The sequence below is a fragment of the Phyllobates terribilis genome, unplaced genomic scaffold (assembly GCF_046119375.1).
Source record: "Phyllobates terribilis strain yellow unplaced genomic scaffold, ASM4611937v1 Scaffold_2__4_contigs__length_985480577, whole genome shotgun sequence".
In the NCBI taxonomy this organism is placed as follows: domain Eukaryota; kingdom Metazoa; phylum Chordata; class Amphibia; order Anura; family Dendrobatidae; genus Phyllobates; species Phyllobates terribilis.
The window spans coordinates 63,555,733-63,579,622 of NW_027362762.1; the positions used below are offsets into that span (position 1 = coordinate 63,555,733).

A 23,890-nucleotide genomic window follows, 5' to 3' on the forward strand; every position below is an offset into this window, starting at 1 on the left:
TTGCATGGGAGAAAACCTGCAGTACCTTTCAAGGCCACTACACAATGTATGGCGCTGTGCCATTTAGAAGAGCAACCCTTTCAATCAATTGATCAGTGGGAATGCTGAGACTCAGAAACCCACTGATCTCAATCGATGACCTATCCTAAGGGCCTGAATATCCTGGTGCCATTTTTATTCTTTCAGGAAGGTCAAGATGCACATCCATTCCTACAACGAGATAAGGAGAGTTTACAATGTCATAGGAACCATCAAAGGCGCGGTGGAGCCAGGTGACCGTGGACTATTGTGATACATGTATAATGTAATCAATTATCAGAGATATGTATAATATTATCAATTATCAGAGATTCCACCTGTCTGAGCCCAACCGTGATCTCCTGACCACAGGGTTGAAGGTCCCTATTCATGCCAGGAATTATGTGTACATTGATGGGGATGGTCATATATTTCTGTATAATGTCACAATGATAAGAACAGGTTTCCTGGGGAGGAAGAGAAGTGAACAGAGGTTCAGCCTATGATTTGCAGGCTAGTGGTTAAGAAGTTGGATCATGGTTTTCAACTCTCTTGGAGGACACTGTCAGAAAATAGGGAGACTTTGAGAAAAGATGGTGAATCTCCCAATTGAAGATAGGGGGCAGTAATGGGTGTGAACTGTCACAAAGAGGGGTTGGTATGAGAAAAAAGCGCATAAAAGTTTGCAAGTATGAATATTTGAATATTCCAACTTTCATATAACTCTTCTTGGAGTTTTCCTTTAACGTGAACCCATCAGAGTTTTCCTGATTAGGGCGGATTTACACATCTGTGTGTCACGGTTCGTGATTCACAGACTGGTCATGGATCTTCCGACCTGAGCTCAATGTCCTCATAGGCATATATGAGGCAATCAAGCTCTGGTCAGGAGACCCACGACTAGTCCGTGTATCGTGGTCCGTACTTGGACCGCAACACACAGACTTGTCTCTGTGTACACATGTGCCGCTGAAAACCACCACGTGCTGCTGTCCTATAGCCATCTGTGCATACTCTACTTGGCAACATAGATATTGGAAATTTTGGAATGCTTTAACTGTGCCCATTCCAGGAACTGAACATTTGTGGATGGGGTTTGTCGAAATCCCTACTCTTTTCAGTCCAGTACATCCTCAAGTTTGCCAGGACTGTTTTTGAAAAATTGGAACCATCTCTGCAAATTTGTGGTTTGCTGATCACACCTTGACCCTTCCTTGATTGCCTTCCCACTTGGAACAGTTAACCTGACTTTAGATGCCAATCAAGAAAGAGTGAGCACAATTACTTCCATGTCTAGTGACCACTAGAGCTTCACTTTCCCAATACTTTCCAATTCTCCTAGAAACATCTAGGCGGCTCCCGGAAAAAGGAGAGCCCTTCTGGAGGATTTGGTAAACCTACCAGGAGCTTCCAAAACCTCCTTGAAATTAGCACTTTTGTAGGGTTTCTTGAGCAAGATGTTGAAATGCTGCATCATCAGACTGAGCCCTGGCATCTGAATGCACATTAGGGTGTAGGTGATGGGGCGTGAATAAGGAGGGGTCAGGATAAATGGTAGTCGCCAGACCTTTGATGTACCTCGATCAGTTACTTTCCAGAAGACCTTCCCTGAAAGTTGGCAAGTATGATATTCCCCATCACAGGAGCCGGTCTCAAAAATGATTCCCATGAGATTACGGTGAAGGGACATATGTTTTCAATGAAAGCTCTGCTGATGGGTTCTCGAGGCTGATGGTGTCAGTTTTGGATCCTGATCTTCTGCAGTGCTCCGTGCAATATTATTAAACATGCTAATGTCCTTCTTAGACAGATATGTCATCCTTGGGGGCCACAGGGATTCCTGGGTGTTTGGAGGCCTGGACCCACAAAGTGGAGCCGCTGTGGTGAATGAAATTGTCAGAAGTGCCGGGAAATTGAAAAGGCAAGGTAAGATCTCTGACTATTCTTGTGTTTTTGTCATCTGAAATTGTGACCTTTCTTTTTTTACAAATTCTAACCAGATAATGAACCTTTTTAAAGCTTTTTTTATTTTATTTTTTGATTCAGGATTATGAGGGAGGCCATCTTGAACTGCTGTTAAAAGTAGTTAGAGAGATGGACCATGAGTAACAATAGCTTGGAGATGTCTACTGACTTTTACAGTGAAGTATTGTGAGCATGCTCTGGGTTCTGTGCAGAGATCATCATGCAGGGAGGAGGGAAGAGATGACTTGTGACGTTATCCATAGTCAAGGGTGTATCCTGTACCCTGTGTAGGTTTTAGTACTACCTAAGATGATCATGAGACTGCTCAGAGGTGCAGGACAGAAAGTGTCAATCTATTAAGGTTTTTTTTTTAGGGATGCAACTCTGAGGCCCTTAACAATTTTTCCATTTTTTTTTTTCATCGCAAGTATGTGGGTACTTGTGTATTTTTTTGTTTTGTTTTTGAGTTTTATGGGATGGATGAGTTGTAATTTTCAATAGCACCATTTTGGGCAACCTATCTGATCTTTGATCATGAGGGGAAAAAAAACAACAATTATACCCTTTTTTTTTTCACCTTTTACAATTTTACTGTTCACCTTGTGGTATACATATCACATTTTATAGTGGGTTTTTTTTTTTTTTTTTCTTTTCTCTGATTTTTGCACAAAAAATGCTTTACAAAAATCCCTTGTTTTTGTGCCACATTCTGGTTTTATATTTAGCTTTCTATAGTTTTTAGCTTCACTTTCATAAGGAAGTATCTAACATTGTTAATCTTTTTTTTTTTTTTCAAATTTGTGACCATTTTTTTAATATGTATTAGTTTCATATGGGGACGTGACCATTCTGATTCTTTTCAGTATTCTACTATAATCCTAATGTTTCCATATATGACAGAACTGACGTGCAGTGATAAGCCTCCAACTGTTATAGGAACCCATGGGAACACCTTAAACACATTGCTGGGGGAGTGTGAGGTGGCCAAAGGAGGTCTCCTCCCTCAGTCTAACAGTGTTCCCCAACTCCAGTCCTCAAGGCCCACCAACAGGTCATGTTTTCAGGATTTCCTGAGTATTGCGCAGGTGAAAATTAAATCACCTGTACAGGCAATAGTTCCATCACCTGGGCTATACTAAGGAAATCATGAAAACATGATCTGTTGGTAGCTCTTGAGGACTGGAGTTGGGGAACTTTGGTCTAACCGCTTAGATGCTACAGTCTGTAGTAACCAGAGCATCTAAGGGGGTTACATACAGACTGGATCAGGGCCAGCCATAGAGGACAACATTCATTCTCCAACATATTGTTCATTTTAGGTTGGAGGCCAAGAAGGACGATTATTTTCGCCAGTTGGGATGCAGAAGAGTTTGGACTTTTAGGCTCCACCGAATGGGCTGAGGTAACTGGTCTGTAAATTACTTTTCTTTGTACTAGACGATACATGTCAAACTCTGTCCCATGAGCCAATCTGACCCGCAGAGTTTGGCTCGCGACACCAGAACCACCACTCCTATGTGGGGGCCCATTATACTGTATGGAGGGTTATGTGGGGGCCCATTATACTGTATGGAGGACTGTGGGGGCCCATTATACTGTATGGAGGGCTATGTGGGGGGCCCATTATATACTGTATGGAGGGCTATGTGGGGGGCTCATTATATACTGTATGGAGGGCTATGTGGGGGGCCCATTATATACTGTATGGAGGGCTATGTGGGGGGCCCATTATATACTGTATGGAGGGCTATGTGGGGGGCCCATTATACTGTATGGAGGGCTATGTGGGGCCATTATTCTGTATGGAGGGCTATGTGGGGCCATTATACTGTATGGAGGACTATGTGGGGCCCATTATACTGTATGGAGGACTATGTGGGGCCATTATTCTGTATGGAGGGCTATGTGGGGGCCCATTATACTGTATGGAGGGCTATGTGGGGGCCCATTATACTGTATGGAGGGCTATGTGGGGGCCCATTATACTGTATGGAGGGCTATGTGGGGCCCATTATACTGTATGGAGGTTTATGTGGGGGGCCCATTATATACTGTATGGAGGGCTATGTGGGGGCCCATTATATACTGTATGGAGGGCTATGTGGGGGCCCCATTATATACTGTATGGAGGGCTATGTGGGGGCCCATTATATACTGTATGGAGGGCTATGTGGGGGGCCCATTATATACTGTATGGAGGGCTATGTGGGGGGCCCATTATATACTGTATGGAGGGCTATGTGGGGGGCCCATTATATACTGTATGGAGGGCTATGTGGGGGGCCCATTATATACTGTATGGAGGGCTATGTGGGGGGCCCATTATATACTGTATGGAGGGCTATGTGGGGGGCCCATTATATACTGTATGGAGGGCTATGTGGGGGGCCCATTATATACTGTATGGAGGGCTATGTGGGGGGCCCATTATATACTGTATGGAGGGCTATGTGGGGGGCCCATTATATACTGTATGGAGGGCTATGTGGGGGGCCCATTATATACTGTATGGAGGGCTATGTGGGGGGCCCATTATATACTGTATGGAGGGCTATGTGGGGGGCCCATTATATACTGTATACTACTTGGTCCCTGCCTTTGTCAAAGTCTTTCATTTTGGCCCTCTTGTATATTTGAGGTTGACATCCATGTTAACTAGACTGAGCAATTGAGGAAAGTTAATTTGTGATCTATAAATTAAAATTTTTAGCTTCAAAAGTCATTTCAGAAGTAAAATGCAAGTCTACAACATGGCTGCATCCAAGGGTCCATAAACCATGGAGGCGAACCATGCGGCTGTAATGTGTAAAGATCACAAACATAGCATTTTACTGACACAAAGTTCCAAAACCCCTGCATAATTATATAGCTTTGGAAGCTATTTTTTACCCTATGATCACACTGTGACCCTCGTCCTTCAACATGAATATCGCATTGTAATAATGTCATGTTGCAATCTAGTCGCAAAAACACTCCCGCAGCTGTTGAATTTTTGGTTGCAAGTCGCTCGTGATTCAGCAAATCAGTCGATTAAGATTTTGCATAGTGCTCTATGATGAGAATTTTTTATTTTTTATTTTTTTTTTACAGCCAAACTTCAGCATTAGACTAGCTGGCATAGAAATCAGGCAAATGGGTTCCGTTGTGTAACTTGAATGAGGCTCGCTGTCACCTGGGCAGTGATTGACCTTGTGGTTGCATATGAAAATTCAACGTAGCGCAGCGGTGATCAGGCCGTCATAATAAGTCCAAATTGGATTTCTTGTCACATTCAGCTTTGCCAACATAGACTTCAATATGAGTCAGCTGCAACTCGCTCGTAAAACGTTTGCGGGTTTTCATTTGTATTGGTCGTTGCCGATCCTGAATCCCATGTGACTGGCAGGAAAATCACTCCATAAAATAGTTGTGCAAAAGCAAGTCACTGATAAATCTTGCACATTTTTTTTTTTGTTTGTTTGTCATGCGAACAATGTCGACAAATAACCTTTAGCCTTATCAAAAACCTGCTGACACATTCCCTTTATGTAATCTGCGAGCAGCATGATGTAGAGGCTGAGACCCTGATTCCAGCAATGTGACACTTGCTAGACTTATTGGTGCAGTTTTTATAGAATCCCTGTTTTCTCTCCTGTAGTTGTACCAGTGCTCGGAATGCTGAGCTGTGGCTAACCCCGCCCACCTCCCTGATTGGCAGATTCTTGTGTACACGGTCAGCAAGCTGCCAATGGGTGGTAGGGGGCGGGGTTACACAGATTTGCTGGACTGCCTGGCACGAGACACCTAGTCCTGCTGATAATCTCCTGCTCAGAAAACACTGATAGTATTGAAACTACAGGAAGCAGAAAAACAAACGACATATCCCTGAAATCAGGCTCTCTGCCCCTGCATTATGCTACTCTTAGAGTAAATAAAACCAAAAAAATGAGCTGGAGCATAAATTGCCATAAATGTAATCTGTAGGAGCATATTTACACTATGGCCATTTAACAGACAAAACACAAGAAAAAAAATAAAATGAATATATACCCTGTAGTAAGTAATAAATAACAGTAATATTAATATAATAGTACATATTAAACCCCTTAACGACCTTGGACGTATGAGTACGTCCAAGGTTGCCTCCCCCTCTTTGGTGCGGGCTCTGGCACTGAGCCCGCACCTTTCCTGGGTCATGACAGATGATCTGATCAGCTGTCATGTGCCCCTAACAGCCGTGGGTGGAATCGCGATCCACCCGCGGCTGTTAATATGTTAAAAGTCGCTGTCAAACTCCGACAGCGGCATTTAACATGGCCGTGCCTGAAGAAAGTGATAAGACCCGCCCATCGGCGCGCACGTCACATGATCACGGGTCGCTGATGGGTTGGCATGACATGCCGGGGTCTGCAGGAGAAGCCCTGCTATGTGTAACACAGGCGATCAGATGATCGCAGCTTCTAATCTCCCATGGAAACTATTGAAGTATTTAAAACTAATGGAGTCGTTCAAAAGTACAACTCGTCCCACAAAAAATAAGCCCTCACATGGCCATATTGATGGAAAAATAAAAAGGTATGGCTCTGGGAGGATGGGGAGCAAAAAACGAAAACGCAAAAACGGAAAAACCAAGGTGTAATATAATAGTGCATATAAATAACATGGGGTACTTGGTTAACACTATTTTGATCAAAAAAGCGTAAAAGCCATCCCACCACGACAAGGTGACCCATTGGGACATCCGATCCTATCTCTTGTATTAAAACCTCACCTTGTGTCAACGAAGTACCCTATGTTATTTACATGGACTATTACCATTTACTTACTATAGGGTATATGCTCATTTTGCTTTTTTCTTTTGTTTTTTGATTTTTTTTTTTAAATTAAATTGCAAAAATGATAGATTCCCTTTTTATAGGGTTGTTCTAGATTTTCATCATTGCACCCCTGGGGGGGTTCCTGGAGATTGACACTTCGGACCAGTGGCATGGTTCAAGGTGTCCACATCCAGATGCTACAAAAGCATATTGAGGGAGCAAAGGAACACTAAAGCTGGCCAGATTCTGATCAGTGCTTACAAGCTTTATTTAAAAAAAAAAAAAAAGCTTGTAAAATTACTATTTTTTTTTTCAAGCACTTAACAATTTTACCCAATATTGATGATAAAACATCTCCCCTACATGTATAATTAGTATCATGCAGTAAGCTCCTGAGCGCCCCCTAGTGGTGATTGCAGACAGAGTTTTTAATGTTTTAGTTCTCAAGTTTTTGAAGTGTATTTTTCCATTTTCTCTTCTGCACTGATCTTGGAGACCATAGATGCTGGTAGTGCTAATAATGTCTTCCTATTTGTGTCCTATTTTTTGCCCATAGGAGAATGTTAAACTACTTGAAAATAGGGCGGTGGCTTACATCAATGCAGATTCTTCTGTGGAAGGTAAGAGCTACTGTCCGGACAGTGTGAACACGACCCAACTGTCCTCAGCCATAATCCTTTGTCTGTTGTTTTATAAACCATGCAATAATTTTTACATTTTTTTTTTATTTTTTTTTTCCCTCCAGGGAACTATACTTTGAGAGTTGATTGCACCCCTTTACTATATCATCTGGTGTACAGTTTAACAAAAAAGGTAACTATCATGCAAATTACCAATCTGGTATTGTAGAAAAAAAAGCAGTACGTACTAGGGGAGATTTTGAAAGAATTCAGGCACAATTTGCACCAAAGAAACCGGTTCTCCATGCTTTACACTGCATTTGTTTAGTGATCTGACATTTTGTTTTTTCACCCAACTCCACAAGGGGGCATGACTTGACGGGAAATGGGCACAGGTTTGTGGAAATAGGGTGTGGCTCATCAACAAATCTACCAAAATTTTATCAGGTGGTGTAAATTTTAGACCAGACTAAAGATGATCCAAATTTATTGAACAGGACTAACCATTGTGATAAAGTTGGCGAAGTTTAAACTATATCCAGAAAGTTAGAAAAATCTTGATACATTTGCCCCAATTTATTTACATCCTGAAAGTCACAGCACTGGTCCAGTGCTGACCGCTCTGCTGCTGCATCTGGTCCTTGACTGGCTGCAGCAGTGATGCTGTAACCATAGCATCACCATTGAGCTGAGTGATTGGCTGCAGCGGTCACGTACACTGTTAACAAACTAAAATGGTGATGTCATAGCAGCGAAGGAGACGTGCTGCTGGACAAGAATAGCTTAGTTTTATATTGTTTATGTCTTCAAGCCTACGGACCAAAAAAAGATTTTTCTTGGAAAACCCTTTTAGTCTCCTGGGCTTCTTCCCAACCTACGAGCTTGATTACATCAGTATGTGCTGCTTCTCCGGTTATCCCCCCCCCCCCCTCGTTTGTTAGCCTGAGGTCCCTACTCCCCTCCTTCCTGTTGGTGCACAGCTTGTATATAAACGGAAAAAGGGCAACAAGAAGAGTCCACTCAAAAAGAATGGCCACAACCCCACGGTGAGGAGACCGGGGAACTGTACAGTAGTTCTGTGATGATGTCATAAGAGGGAATGTCCTTGCAAGGCACTACCTAGATTCTTACAGGATTTGCAAAGATCAGAAGACATGCAAACTCTGAACAAAAACACTTAGAGTTATTCCCATCTTTATAAATTGATAGTCAGATAGTCCTTGTAAATACAAGCAATTTTGCAATTTACTATTTATTAAAATCTTTAGATGTTCTTGAGACATTAACACTTTTTCTTTTGGGTACAGAGACCAACCACTGCTGTCTAGCACCTGAAAATGTAAAAGTGCTGACAAGCTCCTGAGCTCTATTGAGCTTGTAAGCGCTGCTTTGAAACAGGCTGAGATCCCTGGAGCAAGCTGTTGCCTCCTAATCCTGGCCAGTTGCAGTACAATGCTTACAAGCTAGAAGGCAGTGGTGGTTGGTCTCCTAGGAAACAAGCTGTAAACCAAAGGAAAAAAAAGTGTAAATTCGCAAGATCAGCGGGAAATTTTAATAAACAGTATAGTGGAAAAGTGCTTGTTTTTCCAGGCTCTATCTGACCAATGTCCATGTGTGAAGATGGAAATAATCCCTTACAAACATAGGCCTTACTATTATATCCTATATCGGGTCCCCATGTATGGAGCAAGCTCAAAAGTTTTTAAAAATGAGAAAAAGTAAGGATTTGAATCCCTTCCTTTTTCTTCATTAAAAAATAAAAAATAAATAAAAAAAGAAATTTGGTTCTGCTTCATCTGTAAAAGTCTGGTTTATGAAGATATAAAAGTTAATTACCCCTATCATTAAAAAAAAAAAAAAAAACACTGTAATGCAAAAAATTGGATTTTTTTTTATCGCAGCAACAATGCAAAAATAAAAATGCAATAATACGTGAACAAAGCGTCGTATCTATCCCAAAATGGTATCAATAAATCCATTTTTTTGCACAATTTCACCGCACTTAGGATTTTTGTTTTCCCATTTTCCAATACATCGAATGGTAAAATAAAAAAAAATTACAAGTCGTCACGCGAAGAGAAAAACGAGCTCACATTATGGGTATGAGGCCAAAAAAAAAAAAGTTTATTGCTGTGGGAAGAAGGGGAGGAAAAATAAAAGCGCAAAATTGAAAAATCCCCCAGTCGGGAAGGAGTTAAAGCTATTAATACAGGATTTTAGATTACTATTGGCCTATGGTTAGTGCTACTGACTGCCCCCATGGATACTTGACTGGTCGTGCATGTGTTTGTAATGGGGAAAGGAGGATAAGCTGCCGGTAAGCGCCGAGGAATAATGGATCCAAAATCAGTCTATTTTGGAGAGTCAGGATGACCCTACGCGTGTCGGATGGTCCACCGGGGTCTCGGGAGGTTTGGCCTCTTAACCTGTAAAATGTATGGCCACCTTTAACCAATGACAGTCCAGAAGTCTTTACACGACCAATATGTCGCTTTCTGCTTCTTTCATTCTCCTTAGATCCCGAGCCCAGATGAAGGTTTTGAAGGTAAATCTCTGTATGAAAGCTGGCACCAGAAGAACAACTGGACGGACTATAAGGATGGTCCCAGGTAACGTGCTTCACCCGCCCGGTGGGGTGCATCTGATCTCTAAGTGCGGAGACTAAAGATGTATGTTCAGATTACAGCAGGCGCGAGCATCCAAAAGCAAAACCTCATGTGATGATCATAATGGCCTCACTAGTTTTGTGGGTCAACTTGAACTCATTAATCCCATATTGATTTCCCATTGGGGCTATAGAAAGTCTTAAGACGTCTGAAGAGTCATCGGCCTCCATTATTGGGCTAAAATATTCCAGCATCTTAGAATTTGGGAGGTTTCCCTTGTTCCCAGTAATCACAGCAGTACCTCCTTATTTACATCCCCCTTTCCCTATGTGGTCACTTCAGGGTATTGATTCACTTTCCCTCAGTAGTTACAGCAGTACCTCTCTTTCCCAGCATTCACAGCAATGCCTCCTTCTCTCCATTGCCCCATTCCCTTTTCCTCTGTAGTCACATCAGGGTACAGCGGTAACCCCCTTTCCACAATATTATCCAAGGTTTCCAGTTTATGTGAATTATTCTAAAGATCTGGAACAATTTTACCTAATCACTGAGTCAATCTAGTGAGGGTGTTGTACAAGGACCCCTGAGATGGCACACTGAGTACAATCCTACCACTACTAACAATAACAATGCATGAAACTATACCAATTGCTCTTATTCCCCTAGTATAGGGATAACTGGGTATCTTAAAGTTATGGTACCGTTAACCTCAGATGTGGTCTATCACAGGCCTGTGAATCGTGGTGGCTGCAGCTAGTCCTGGGAAAACTTTGGCGCCAAACAAAAGCAACGTTCATAAAAACAGCAAAGGTTCCTTGTCTTGTCGGCCGATGCCGAGCCCACACGCCGGGGACTTTAGTCCTGCAGCCTCAGGTTAAGGTCTGGGAAGATCTCTTCACAAGGCTTGACAGTATCCTCTCAATGTGAATGCACCGGACCCCTTCTCTCCTCTTGCAGTCACTCACTGTTTTCCGGGCCACTGACCACGTGCTCCGTCACAGAGATGATATCCTCAGTCTCTTTCCCTTCTCACTCGACACTTGGCTCCTTCAGTATAAAGTCTCTAGTCACTCAGCATGGACTTCCACAAAACTCCAAAGAGCCACACAGCTTTCCCCAGCTCAGCGCTTGTTCTTAAGCAGGGACACAGCTTCACCAGGGCCAGGAGTTTTCAACCCCCACAGGAAAGCTTGTAAAGAGAGAGTCTTATTGCAGTTCAGTCCTTGCAGTTCTCCTCAGACGCCCTGTCCAGCTTCTCACACAGCAGACACCCTCAGAACACACAGGGTCTCCTGCTCTGCCCCTGCTCTGAGCTCAGCCAGGCAAAACTCACAGGGTCCTAATGCTCTCCTGCTGCTATCACAGTTCACACTCTCGCATGCCACCCCACTAGAGGTTGGCGTCCTCGACACACCTCCACACTCAAAGTCGTCTTGTGCATAGCGTTGTGGAGGTGTACCCACCGTAGCTCGAGTAGTTCTCCTGAGACCCACCCCAACAGGCTCGGTCCCCGAGGGGGCAGAAGTCTCTTCAGCAGTATTATCAGAGGGAGCCAATGAGGCTGCTCCCTCCTGAGGTGTGGCGCCCTGTGCCACATCATCCAGGTCAGGTAACTGACCTCTTTCCCTGTTCTCTGAAGGACATACCACATTCTCAACACTCTCTCCACAAGGGGACCGATTGATCGCAGGGGGCAAGTAAGCAGGCGCAGAAGCAGACTCGCCTTCATTAGGAATGCCCACCCTTCGGGACGGCCTGTGGTTCCGTGGAAACGGGGACCGCATCTTCAAACCAGCACCGTTGTAGCATGTTACGATGAAGATTACGGGTTGGTCCCCCTGTCCCCACCGGCTTGACCTCATAGACTGGAATCTCAGGGCTCACCCGTTGTTTTTTTACCAGGTACGGAGTCGCCTCCCATCGTTCACTCAGCTTTCCGAACCGTCGTTTGATTCTCACCAACACTCTATCCCCCCGGGAGAAAGGCTCAGCTTGCACGGGACGCGCGTCCCTATGGGTCACCTGACTGAGTCGATCACCCACCACCTGATGCACCACCCTTAATCGCCACCGGTGTTCTCGAACCCCTTCTGATGCGGTCCGAGGGGGATTGGAGGAGGGACCTGGAATGCTCAAATCCTCAATGTCCTGTCCTGGCCTCCCGAACATCAACATGTGTGGTGAGTAGCCAGTAGTGCTGTGCACTCTATTATTGTAGGCCCACATCAGTTCGGGGAGATACTCAGGCCAGCTTACCAAGCTCCGTTACCTTGGGGATGGTAAGGTGTCGTTCTCGACGGTGCGATACCATACAGCTTGTACAGCTCCTTCATCAATGCCCCCTGTAAACATGCCCCTTGATCCGAGTGTATTCTTTGCGGACACCCAAACACCTGGATCAAATGTCGACACACGGCCTCAGCCGCCGACTCCGCCGTCTGATCTCTTGTCGGCACTGCTACAGCATACTTGGTGAAGTGGTCTGTCTTTACCAAGCAATAGGAATACCCAGACGTTGAGTATCCTATCAAGACATAGTCAATCATGAGCAGCTCTAAAGGAGCGGAAGTCTTAATAGATTGCGTGGGCGCCCGCTGTTCAGGGCTCTTACTGAGCCCACAGACCCGACACTGCCGACACACCTCTGTCACCATCCCCCCCCCCCCCCAATTCAGGACAATAGAGGACTCGCTGTAGCCACTGGAGTGTCTTTTCACTCCCAAAGTGGGCCCCCTTCTCATGCGCCTCGCGAGCGACCACCAGACCCATCCCCATAGGGATTACTAGCTGGTACCGGTGCTGCAGCTCAGATGGCAGGTACACCTTACTGTACAAGAGGCCCTGTTCCACACACAACTTATCCCACTGTCATAGTAGTTTCATTCCTTCTGAGGACAGCTGGGCCTTTTCCTCTGCACGCGGCCAGACCCCTTTTTGTACCCAATTGCACACTAGTGCAATGTCAGGGCAATCGTTCTGGCCTTTCGCCCAATCTGAGGGTGTTTTTCCCAGAACACACGGCATCCCTGATGCCACCCCACTTGAATGTACCACACTTCGGAAGATAGGTACCTGCCCCAAGTCAGGGGTTTCAGTGTCCTCAAGCTGGTTATCAACATTTTCCCCCGAGGACCCAAGGTGCACCCTTGAGAGTGCATCCGCATTTCCGTTTTCCCGCCCAGAGCGAAACTTAATTCGATAGTTAAACTTAGCAAGGCGAGCAACCCACCGCTGCTCCAACGCTCCCAGTTCTGCGTTTTCTAGGTGAGCCAGAGGGTTATCAGTCATGACTAGCACCTCAGCTCCTGTTAAATACTCGGCAAAGCGTTCTGTCATCGCCCACACCAGGGCCAAGTAGCTCTAGGCGAAACGAGCTGTAGTTAGCTGGGTTGCGTTCAGTGTCTCTTAAGGACCTGCTGCCATAGGCGATTACTCGCTCCTGACCATCCTGCACAGAAAAGGGGAATCAAACCGGCATACGCCAACAACGGAGCACTCGTTAGGGCAGCCTTCACCTCCTCAAATGCCTTTTGCTGCTGGGGTCCCCATGGGATGGGGCGATTTTGAGGGCCTTGTGCCGTCCCTCTTAAAAGCTCATTCAGGGGACTCACTACTTGTGAAAACTTAGGAACAAATCGCCGATAGTACCCCTCTAAACCCAAGAAGGCCCGAACCTCTCGCAGGGTACAGGGAGGTGGCCACTCCTGCACGACCATGACCTTACTGATCGCGGGCAGCACCCCGTCCGGAGTCACCACGTGGCCTAAATACTCAATGTGACTCTGTAACAGTTGGCACTTCTTTTGGTTTTATTTTTAGGCCGTAACAACTGAGCCGCCGGTGAACTTGACGCCACATGCACCTTGGCGAACGAGGACTTCTCTGGGGCTCGCTTGAGTAGTACTTCAAGCCCATTCAGTCTCTGCGCAGCCCCCACTGGTAGCATTAAGAGTTCTTCTTGTCGGGGCACTAGCTAGATCGTGGTCCGCGATGGCACTCGGACCAGGCCCACCCGACCCCCAGGGACCGCACTCTTCAGGAGATCGCAGCTCAGCACTAGACGGTGTAACATCCTCTGTGTGGGTCGATGGTGGGTAGCACGAGCCCAGTATCGGGGTCCATCACTGGCGTACATCTGATGATTTAAATCTCGCAGAACGTTCATTTCGAGCGTTACCTCCATCCCTCTTCTAGGAGGGTGATCCACCAGCACTATCCCTTTCTGACCCAGCTCTTGACCAAACCTTTTCAGTTGCATCCACACGATCCCCTTCACCGTCAGTTGGCCATTGTTAGCGGCGGTAAGTCGTATCACTCGGCCGTCCTCGGGAACCACTAGTTGACTGAAGTGCCTTTCGTACACCTCTAAGGGCATTATGGTACATTTGGATCCTGTGTCAACCAAGCATCTCATCTTCCGCCCTTCAAACTCTGCTTCCAGCAGTGGACTGCATGCAAACAAATCTTGTTCTTCCTGTCGAGGGCTTTGTGGATGGTTGGCCGCTGCTGCTCGCCCTATCATAGCAGCGGCTGGGAGTTTAACGCTGGCAAAGGAGGCTCCGGGGCTGCAGACATCCGGCAGTATCTGGATATGTGTCCCCGAGCCCACACCTCCAGCAGGTGACTGCTCCTCGTGGACGAGAACTTGAATCATTCGAGGAGGACGACCTGGCAGACTGCAGAACCACCATTCCAGAGGACGCGGCGGGTGGCCCAGCTCTGAATTTAGACACCTCCAGCTTTAGCTCCTTCAGTTTGGCATGCAGAGCCTTTACAACGTCTACCAGTCCTCCCCCCTCCTGAAACTGGCGCCAGACCTCCCTCCAGCTGTGCACTGTCCACTGCCCCCTCGACCACCAGAGTAGACTCCTCCTCCCTTTCCACCGTGGCCCGATAAATCTGCCAGAAGGATAATTCCGGGGTAGCTCGGGTCTACCTCTCGGAATGCCCCCATGGCCCCTGGTTCTAGTCGCTGCACCTCATTCAACGTTTCCTGTAAGGTATTCGAGTACTGCATCAAGGTCTCACATTCCCTTTGGGGCCGATTGAAAAACAAGGAACGAAGCTGGGCCACGCGAGCCTGGCCTCCCGAACTCCCCTCTAACAGCTCCAAGATTTTCTTTAATGTGCTCCTCTCTGACTCTGGACGTACCATCACCATCCGCCTAGCGTCGCCCTCTAGTGCATTTAATGCCAACTCTGCTCGTAACGTGGGGGCCAGATTACACATCCTCAGAACACTCAGGACCCTCTCAGCCGAATCCTGCAACGGCATGTTACGCCCGTCGTATTTCGGCATGTGCTGGAGTAAAGCTCCTGCCGGCACATATCCTCCCAAAGTCGCCGCGGCTGACAGGGGTTCCGCTACCAGCGGGGGGGCTGTTATCAACCCCTACAGGAAAACTTGTAAAGAGAGAGTCTTATTGCAGTTCAGTCCTTGCAGTTCTCCTCAGACGCCCTGTCCAGCGTCTCACACAGAAGACACCCTCAGAACACACAGGGTGTCCTGCTCTGCCCCTGCTCTGAGCTCAGCCAGGCAAAACTCACAGGGTCCTAATGCTCTCCTGCTGCTATCACAGTTCACACTCTCACAATGCAATATTGCCATCTTTTCCCCACCAATAATAACAGGTGGTTTCCTGCTTTTCCCCCATTAGACATAACTGTGCTGCCCTATTAGTCACAGCAGTGCCTTTCCAAATTTGTTTACCTCTTTGCCTGAAATTTCTGTTTAGCACCAAAGTTATCTAACTCCATCTTTTTCCCCCCTAGTAGTAGGTAATAAAAGCGCTCACCCTTCACTATCTGGAGTTATAGTTACAGACCCCCCTGGAGAATGACACTGGAAAGATTTTAATCTAAAAGAACTTGTGAATAAATCTGGTGCTGTTATGTGTCTTATGGCTCGTACAATTTTCTAATTGTTAAATTTTTTTTTTTCTACAAGGATAAACAAACTGGGGTCAGGAAATGATTTTGAAGTATTTTTTCAGCGTCTCGGCATCGCTTCTGGAAGAGCTCGCTACACAAAAAACTCGGTGAGTGGTTTTCTACTCCAGCACCTGGTAAGTGGGAGGAAGGGTGCGTATGTAGCCGCGCGCGGAGTCCCCCTGTAGTTCTATCAAATGGCAAGTTAAATATCTGTTCCCCAAGCGAAATGATACACTGAAGACTTAAACGCTGCAATTATATCATCCCGAAAGTGGCAAAAGCAACAAAATAAAAACGGGTCCTGAAACTTTTTTTTAACTTGTTTGTTTTTGGATCTATCACCTGTCTCATCTTAAATAAAAGAAATAAAAATGTTACACTTTGGCACAAATATCTCTATTTGTGCCAAAGTGTAACATTTTTATTTCTTTGATATATAATATATTTTTTTTATTTTTATTCATTTGGTTCCTCAATGCGGAGTTAAGCAACTTTAAACATAGACACTCTGCGGCAGAAAAAAATAAGCCCTTTAATTATTAATTAGCAGATTGATCTGCAAAAATGTTACAAATCTATCAGAGCTTTGGTCCTGATGGCTCTCTCTGCTCCCATCCTTCTCAGTTTGTCAGTCCGAGTGCGATCCAACAAAACGATCCCTCGCACACTGACCAATATTAATCTATGGGGCCGTGCACAAGTCAAATTTTTTTCTTCGGATGAAGCCGGTCAGAGGAAAAAAAAAAATCACTGCATGTCCGAGTTTGATCCAGTTTTTGGAACGCACTTGGCCATCCAAGTCAATGAGTGTGTGGAAACCATCAGATGCACTTGGATGTCATCTGACTGCAGTCTGATTTCCACGGACTGAGATAAGATAATATAGAGAATTTTTGTTTCCTCCTTCTCATTCTAGAGTACTAGATCGCACTGTGATCAAATTCTGGGAGTGGCATTTGCATGATCGACCCGATTCTCTCCATTGAGCGAATGCACGGTCATCTGCACCTGCCCTTAGAGATGTTAGTAAGGAGGGAGTGGAGTTGCACACATATTTGCAATGTGGAGAGGGGAGGAAGCATTTATAGACTCATGAAGGGCAGAAAAAATTAGCTGGAGATAGGGAGGAAAGCATATAAAGGAGAAATGAGTGCAGGATAGAAGCTGAGCAGATTTGTAAGCTAATGAAGAAAGAAGCTCTCCGGATGCACTTATACCTTACATCCAGCCTATACTACTGGGAGAAACGCCCTTGGCAAAAGAAAAATCTCAAACTTGGATCAGTTTGAAAACCAGATAGAAGTGAGTCTGAATACGAATGAAGGAATGTAGATTGCAGAAAGAAACGTAGTACATTTTTTTTAAATGGAGGTAACCACTATCATATATGTTTAAAAAAATTCCATGTAAAAAGTGCCCACAGTCTTTAAAGGGGATGTCCACTTTAGACAATGCCTTTTTGTTAGAAGGATCTTCTATATACATATGTAGAAGGATATTCTATATACATATATATACAGTACAGACCAAAAGTTTGGACACACCTTCTCATTTAAAGATTTTTCTGTATTTTCATGACTTTGAAAATTGTACATTCACACTGAAGGCATCAAAACTATGAATTAACACATGTGGAATTATATACTTAACAAAAAAGTGTGAAACAACTGAAAATATGTCTTATATTCTAGGTTCTTCAAAGTAGCCACCTTTTGTTTTGATGACTGCTTTGCACACTCTTGGCATTCTCTTGATGAGCTTCAAGAGGTAGTCACCGGAAATGGTTTTCACTTCACAGGTGTGCCCTGTCAGGTTTAATAAGTGGGATTTCTTGCCTTATAAATGGGGTTGGGACCATCAGTTGTGTTGTGCAGAAGTCAGGTGGATACTCAGCTGATAGTCCTACTGAATAGACTATTAGCTGCTTTTTTCTTGCCATAATACAAATTTTAACAGTCTATTCAGTAGGTCTATCAGCTGTGTATCCACCAGACTTCTGCACAACACAACTGATGGTCCCAACCTCATTTACAAGGCAAGAAATCCCACTTATTAAACCTGACAGGGCACACCTGTGAAGTGAAAACCATTTCTGGTGACTACCTCTTGAAGCTCATCAAGAGAATGCCAAGAGTGTGCAAAGCAGTCATCAAAGCAAAAGGTGGCTACTTTGAAGAATCTAGAATATAAGACATATTTTCAATTGTTTCACACTTTTTTGTTAAGTATAAAATTCCACATGTGTTAATTCATAGTTTTGATGCCTTCAGTGTGAATGTACAATTTTCAAAGTCATGAAAATACAGAAAAATCTTTAAATGAGAAGGTGTGTCCAAACTTTTGGTCTGTACATATATAATATAATTTTTTTTGTAACATCACTGGCGGCGTGCTTGCATAGTGCACCACTTCCCACTATGCAAGACCGCAATCTTACATGTCAGTCCAGCCTGCTAATCTTGCTCCAGTTCATGCTGTGTGCATGCCTCTTGACTGACTGCTTAGGGCGGCGGCCTGATTACTTCCTGATTCTTATAGCTGCTGTGGGCTTGTGGCGCCCCTGCTGCGCATTAGTGCCACAGATCCTAGAGGGGTGCATGAACGGATTCCTCCACAAGAGGCCCTCACAGCACACACACACCTCCACCTTCCACCTCAGACCATCAGAGGGAGCCCGTTAGGGATATAAATAGGGAAGGTGGAGCTAGGCAGTCAGTTCCTCTGGAGAGTTCAGCAAGTGCAGATCTGAATACAGAGTCGAGCTCAGTCCAATCTAGTCTGGAGAACAGTTTCCTCAGGAGACAGAGCTAGTTCCAGTCTGAGAGAATCCAGTCTGTCGAAGGAAGCCTGTTGAGAGGAGCTCCTGCAGAAGCCATCCTGCAGTGGAGCACAGTCAGACTCGGTTGTAGCTCAGGTTAGTGAGCTAGGAGCGTGCTGACGCTCAGAGAGCGGCAGAAGAAGCAGCCAGCTAGCTGCCAGTGTGTATAGCCTAGTGAGGACCACGAGTAGGCTGAAGGCTAGAGGAGTGAGTAGCATTGGGGGCAGAGGAGCTGTACAAGCTCACCCCAGAAAACATATACCGGACACCGGGTCCGCGTCTACAGGGCCTTATATCCCCCTGTAGAGACAACCGGAGACCCCTGGAAGACTTTAGGTCCCAGGATCACCCAAGAGCTGATACGTACAAGAGCCAGGAGTCACGGAGGCCCCGCAAGCTGAGAGCGTGTACTCCAAGAGAAGGCCCTACCACAAAGTCAGCCGGTGCAGGACAGAGACAAAGTTAGGCCTAGCTCCAGGCAGGTCAGAAACTTACTACACAAAGGCAAGAAACAGGAGGCCCTATACCCGCTCACTGGGGAGGATCCTGATATGCACCCTTCACCCTACAGTGCTCCGGATTGTGCCTTGAATAACATCAAAAGGTACTGAAGTGACTATCGTGTCTGTCCCTGTTCTTGCTCTGACCCGACTGGGTCCCATCTGTCCTGCATCCTTTCTTCCCCGCTGCCCTGAGGCCTAGCTCCACCTGTGGTGAGCTGTACCACGCAAGCTGCCTTATCACCGGCCTCAGTGGGCTGCCGCAGCGCTGGTGATCCTCACCAGACACCACAGGTGGCGTCACGAACTTTCATACAATTATCCACTTCTTTCTTTTAAAGAGAGGCCCAGGGTACGGGCCCGGGAGCAGACTACCGCGACATCCCCCAGAACTAACAACAAGTCCCGGGCACCGAGTCCTCCCTATCCCCTGGGCTCGACAGGTGCACCCCTAATGCATCTCCAGCCTATTGCTGTGAGTCACTGGATATTTAAACCCCCTCCACCCAGTAGGGGGTGCCTGAGCAACACCTTCACTCAGTTTGTCTTTGCAACTGTATTGCCAGGTCCTGTCCTGTTATCTCTGACTTCTAGTCTGTTTCCGCTACTGGGGGGGCTGTATTCCCAGGCCTGTTACCTGTGACTTCTAGTCTGTTTCCGCCACTCTGGGGGCTGTATTCCCAGGCTCGTTTTTGTATCTCATTGCAGTAGCAGTTCCTGTCTGAACTGTATCCTAGCCTATTACCCGTTTGTCTCTATGTCCGTACCTTCCCTTTACCTGCAGTATCTGAACCTGCACCTAACTCCAACTCGTTGTCTCTGTACTTGTGTTTGTGAGTTTTGTGTCCACTCGCTACTTCATAGTAAGTACCTTGTGTGTTTCTGGTTCTGCTTGTCCCTTTTCCCTTCCTACGTATCTTCCTGTATTTTCCAGTCTGTTCCATGTGAACAGAGCCCTGTCCTCTCTGCCTTGCCCACCGCCCCAGTGGTTTCTCTCTGCTCTGACTTGCCCACCGCTCCGGTGGTTTCCCTCTGCCCTGCCTTACCCACCTCTCCGGCGGCTTCCCTCTGCTCTGCCTTACCCACCTCTCCGGCGGTTTCTCTCCGCTCTGCCTTGCCCACCGCTCCGGCGGTTTCTCTCCGCTCTGCCTTGCCCACTGCTCCGGCGGTTCCGCTCTGCTCTGCCTTGTCCACCGCACCTGTGGTTTCTCTCTGCTCTGCCTTGTCTACCGCTCCGGCGGTTCCGCTCTGCTCTGCCTTGTCCACCGCACCTGCGGTTTTCGCTACGCTCTGCTTGCTCACCGCACCAGCAGTTCCTCTCTGCTCTGCCTTGTCCTTCACTCCGGCGGTTTCGCTTTACTCTGCTTGTCTACCGCATCTGCGGCTCTGTACCTGTCTCCCAGCCTGTACTGGACCCTATCCAGCCTGCGCTGCAACCTGCTAGTACCTCCCAGTCTGCGCTCCAGCCACGCTTGGCAGTATCTCCCTGTCTGCATACCAGCCGTGCTTGCCAGTGCCCACCTGTCTGCATACCAGCCATGCTTGCCAGTGCCCACCTGTCTGCATACCAGCCGCACTTGCCAATATCCACCTGTCTGCATACCAGCCGTACTCACCAACAACCACCTGCCTGTATGCCAGTCTAACCTGCCTGTTCCTGCATTCCCCGGTGTGGGTCAACAACTGTTACCGGGGTCTGACCTGGAGTCGCACCTGGTTCCTCTGCTCGGTTCCTCCTTGGTCCACGGAGTCGACTAAGCCGCCGTGCGACCTTGGTCGGATTGGGTTGATACTTAGTTACGCCCCTCCAGGCACTCCTCGGTTCATGGTACAGTGGGATCACTAATCACGCACACGCCAGTCAGTCCGGGCACGAGTGTAACAGTATGTATGTATGTATTATATATTATATTATATTTTTTTTTTACTATCAAGCAAAGTTTTTTTTTTCTACATTTTAAACCGGAGCTGGGTCAACTTTATCTTCTGTGCAAGCTTTATAAAGTAGACAACCTCTTTGAGCAAATATTTATTGAAACAAGCTATCATGATTGGCAATGCTAGATTGATTGAAATTTATCTTGGCACCACCACTAATCAACTGTTTTAAAGAGGTCACGTCTACAGCTGTCAACAGTCCCAAATTTGCCAGGACTGGCCTGATTATTTGGATACAAGACAAAAAGTGGTGGGCTCATGTAGACCTTGTCAGAGGTCCCCTTTCCGTGTTGCCCCAGGCCACCCACCTGGAACTCCCATCAGTCGATTCATGTTGCCTAAAGCACAGGCAGCATGAATCCAAGTTCCGGTGATTGTTCCATCACTGCTGTGGGTGATTGACAGGGGTAACATGATGTACAGACATGGGACTGACCTGTCAATCAACTAGAGCACTGCGGCCAGGACTGGAGTAGTCTCCTCTACTTCTATAGTCTCCATCTGGATCTTTAAGTTTTATAATTTCAGAGTAAAAAAAACTTGACTGCAAACATGTAGCCTGGCTTTGTTTTATGCTGCCCGTGGTTTGGGCAACATACAGTATATTGTCTGACAGGTTCCCTTTAAACCTCCCTATGCTAGTAATCTGTAATACCAAGCACAGCGGCTACTAAACGGTTTGTTTACACCACTGTTGTAAAATTAAGGCTCAATTTTATTTTTCTCCAATTGAATTCCAAGTTTTAATGCCTTTTATTTCTCATTCCTTAGAAAGAAGGAAGATTTAGCGGTTACCCAGTTTATCACAGCGTCTACGAGACATTTGAGATTGTGGATAAATTCTACGACCCTCTATATAAAAATCACCTGGCGGTGGCCAAAGTGCGGGGTGGGCTTGTCTTTGACCTGGCTAATGAGGTGATCATCCCTTTCAACGCCAACGACTACGCTGATGTCCTAAAGAATTACGCCAAAATCGTCCAGGACATAGGACAAAAACATATACAGCAAATGTCAACATATAATGTTTCTTTTGGTAAGTTAATAGAACGGTAATGATTGCTTGACGTGGTGTAACCTTCTGGATAGGAGCGAGTAAGGACACGCTCCATACATTGGTGCAATAAAACCTCTTGGCGTCAATCGACTGCTTTAAAAAAAACATGGTCTTCTAGATGGGTGGTGATCTAAGCGTGTTGACTGATCTAGCGAAGAGGTCTTATGTAGGCTTGGACTGGCCCACAGGAAAATCCTCTGGTGGGCCCCTGGGCAAGAGTGAACCACCACTAGTGGGCCCTTGGCACCCCAGTCCAACACTGGTCTTGTGTATCAACATGCTAGGGGAGTGTCCTGACCGGGAACCCCAGTTATCAAAATTACTTTGCCCCATTTTTGAATGTAGTGGTGGTCACTGAACACCCATGTTCAAAGCCACCGTGTTTTAAACTTTATGGGACTGATGTAGATAGCAAAGTCCAGCGTTCGGCTATCTCTGATACAGCTAACCTGCACGATTGCCACTTCATTCAAACAATGAAAATGAGACTTGACTAATTAACCACCCCAATATTCCCACTCCTCCCCATTGATCGCCTCTGATATAATGTTTATTATAATCTACTTTTGTTTTTTTTTAGATGCACTTTTTTCTGCTATTGAAAATTTTACAAATTCTGCGATTTCATTTCATGTGAGGTTGAAAGATCTGGATGTTACAAAGTGAGTAAAATATTTTTGAGCATTCTCAATGAAAAAATAAATTATTGGTAGAGGATACTCTATTTGGATAGATCCATTTTTTTGTTTTTTTTAAAATCTGTTCCAAGAAAATAAAGTTAAAGAAGCCCTCTTCTGTAGATTTTTTTCTTAATAAATCTGTTTATGTAGAGTAGCGTGAGTGTATTAATATATTCATCTATCACCACATTCTCCGGTGTCTAGCGCTATTCTGCTTCTCTTCTCAGTGATGTCACTGCTCTTCAGACTCTATAGGTCACTCTATGCTCTGTGTGAGCCATAAGTAGCTTTTACAATGCAAGCCTTGTTCTCGGCCTTGTTCTCGGCCTTGTTCTCGGCCTTGTTCTCGGCCTTGTTCTCGGCCTTGTTCTCGGCCTTGTTCTCGGCCTTGTTCTCGGCCTTGTTCTCGGCCTTGTTCGCGGCCTTGTTCGCGGCCTTGTTCGCGGCCTTGTTCGCGGCCTTGTTCGCGGCCTTGTTCTCGGCCTTGTTCGCGGCCTTGTTCGCGGCCTTGTTCTGATACCCCACAACCTTACACTGTAAAAGTCATTTTCTGGGTCACGCAGCGCGCAATGTCACTCAGTCTGCAGAGCTCTGACATCACCGAGAAAAGGATCAGAAAGGTGCTGGATCTCAGAGAAAGTGGCAGTAGATGAGTCTATTAATACAGGCACACTACACTATATACACAGATTTATTAAAAAAAAGAACTTCACAAAAGGGCTTCTTTAAGATCATTAGTAAAAAAATAGATCCAAATCTCAGGATTTACAGAACTGGGTAAAATTAAAATATAGGATCTCTAATTACCACTCTTGGGGCTGGGCATCAAACCACTGAGCACCAGGGGCTGGGCACTAAATCAATGGACACCAGAGGCTTGATGGTAAACTATTGGAAATGGGGAGCTGGGCAATAAACCACTGGAAACTGGGGGCTTGATGGTAAACCATATGACACCAGG

At 45.8% G+C, this 23,890-nt stretch overlaps 1 protein-coding gene across 2 annotated transcripts in view; it reads left to right on the forward strand.

Annotated features, from left to right (window-relative positions):
* Positions 1-23,890, forward strand: part of LOC141192748 (putative N-acetylated-alpha-linked acidic dipeptidase) — a 97,896-nt gene that overhangs the window by 60,688 nt on the left and 13,318 nt on the right. For both annotated transcript variants that reach the window (XR_012266070.1, XM_073662053.1), the window contains exons 9-17: positions 187-272; positions 1,825-1,944; positions 3,303-3,385; positions 7,336-7,399; positions 7,525-7,592; positions 9,917-10,008; positions 15,953-16,043; positions 21,964-22,228; positions 22,830-22,911. Coding sequence is in view for 1 of the 2 variants with exons in the window: in XM_073662053.1 (XP_073518154.1) it covers positions 187-272; positions 1,825-1,944; positions 3,303-3,385; positions 7,336-7,399; positions 7,525-7,592; positions 9,917-10,008; positions 15,953-16,043; positions 21,964-22,228; positions 22,830-22,911 (951 nt within the window). In the remaining variant the exon portion in view is untranslated. The remainder of the gene's footprint in view (positions 1-186; positions 273-1,824; positions 1,945-3,302; positions 3,386-7,335; positions 7,400-7,524; positions 7,593-9,916; positions 10,009-15,952; positions 16,044-21,963; positions 22,229-22,829; positions 22,912-23,890) is intronic.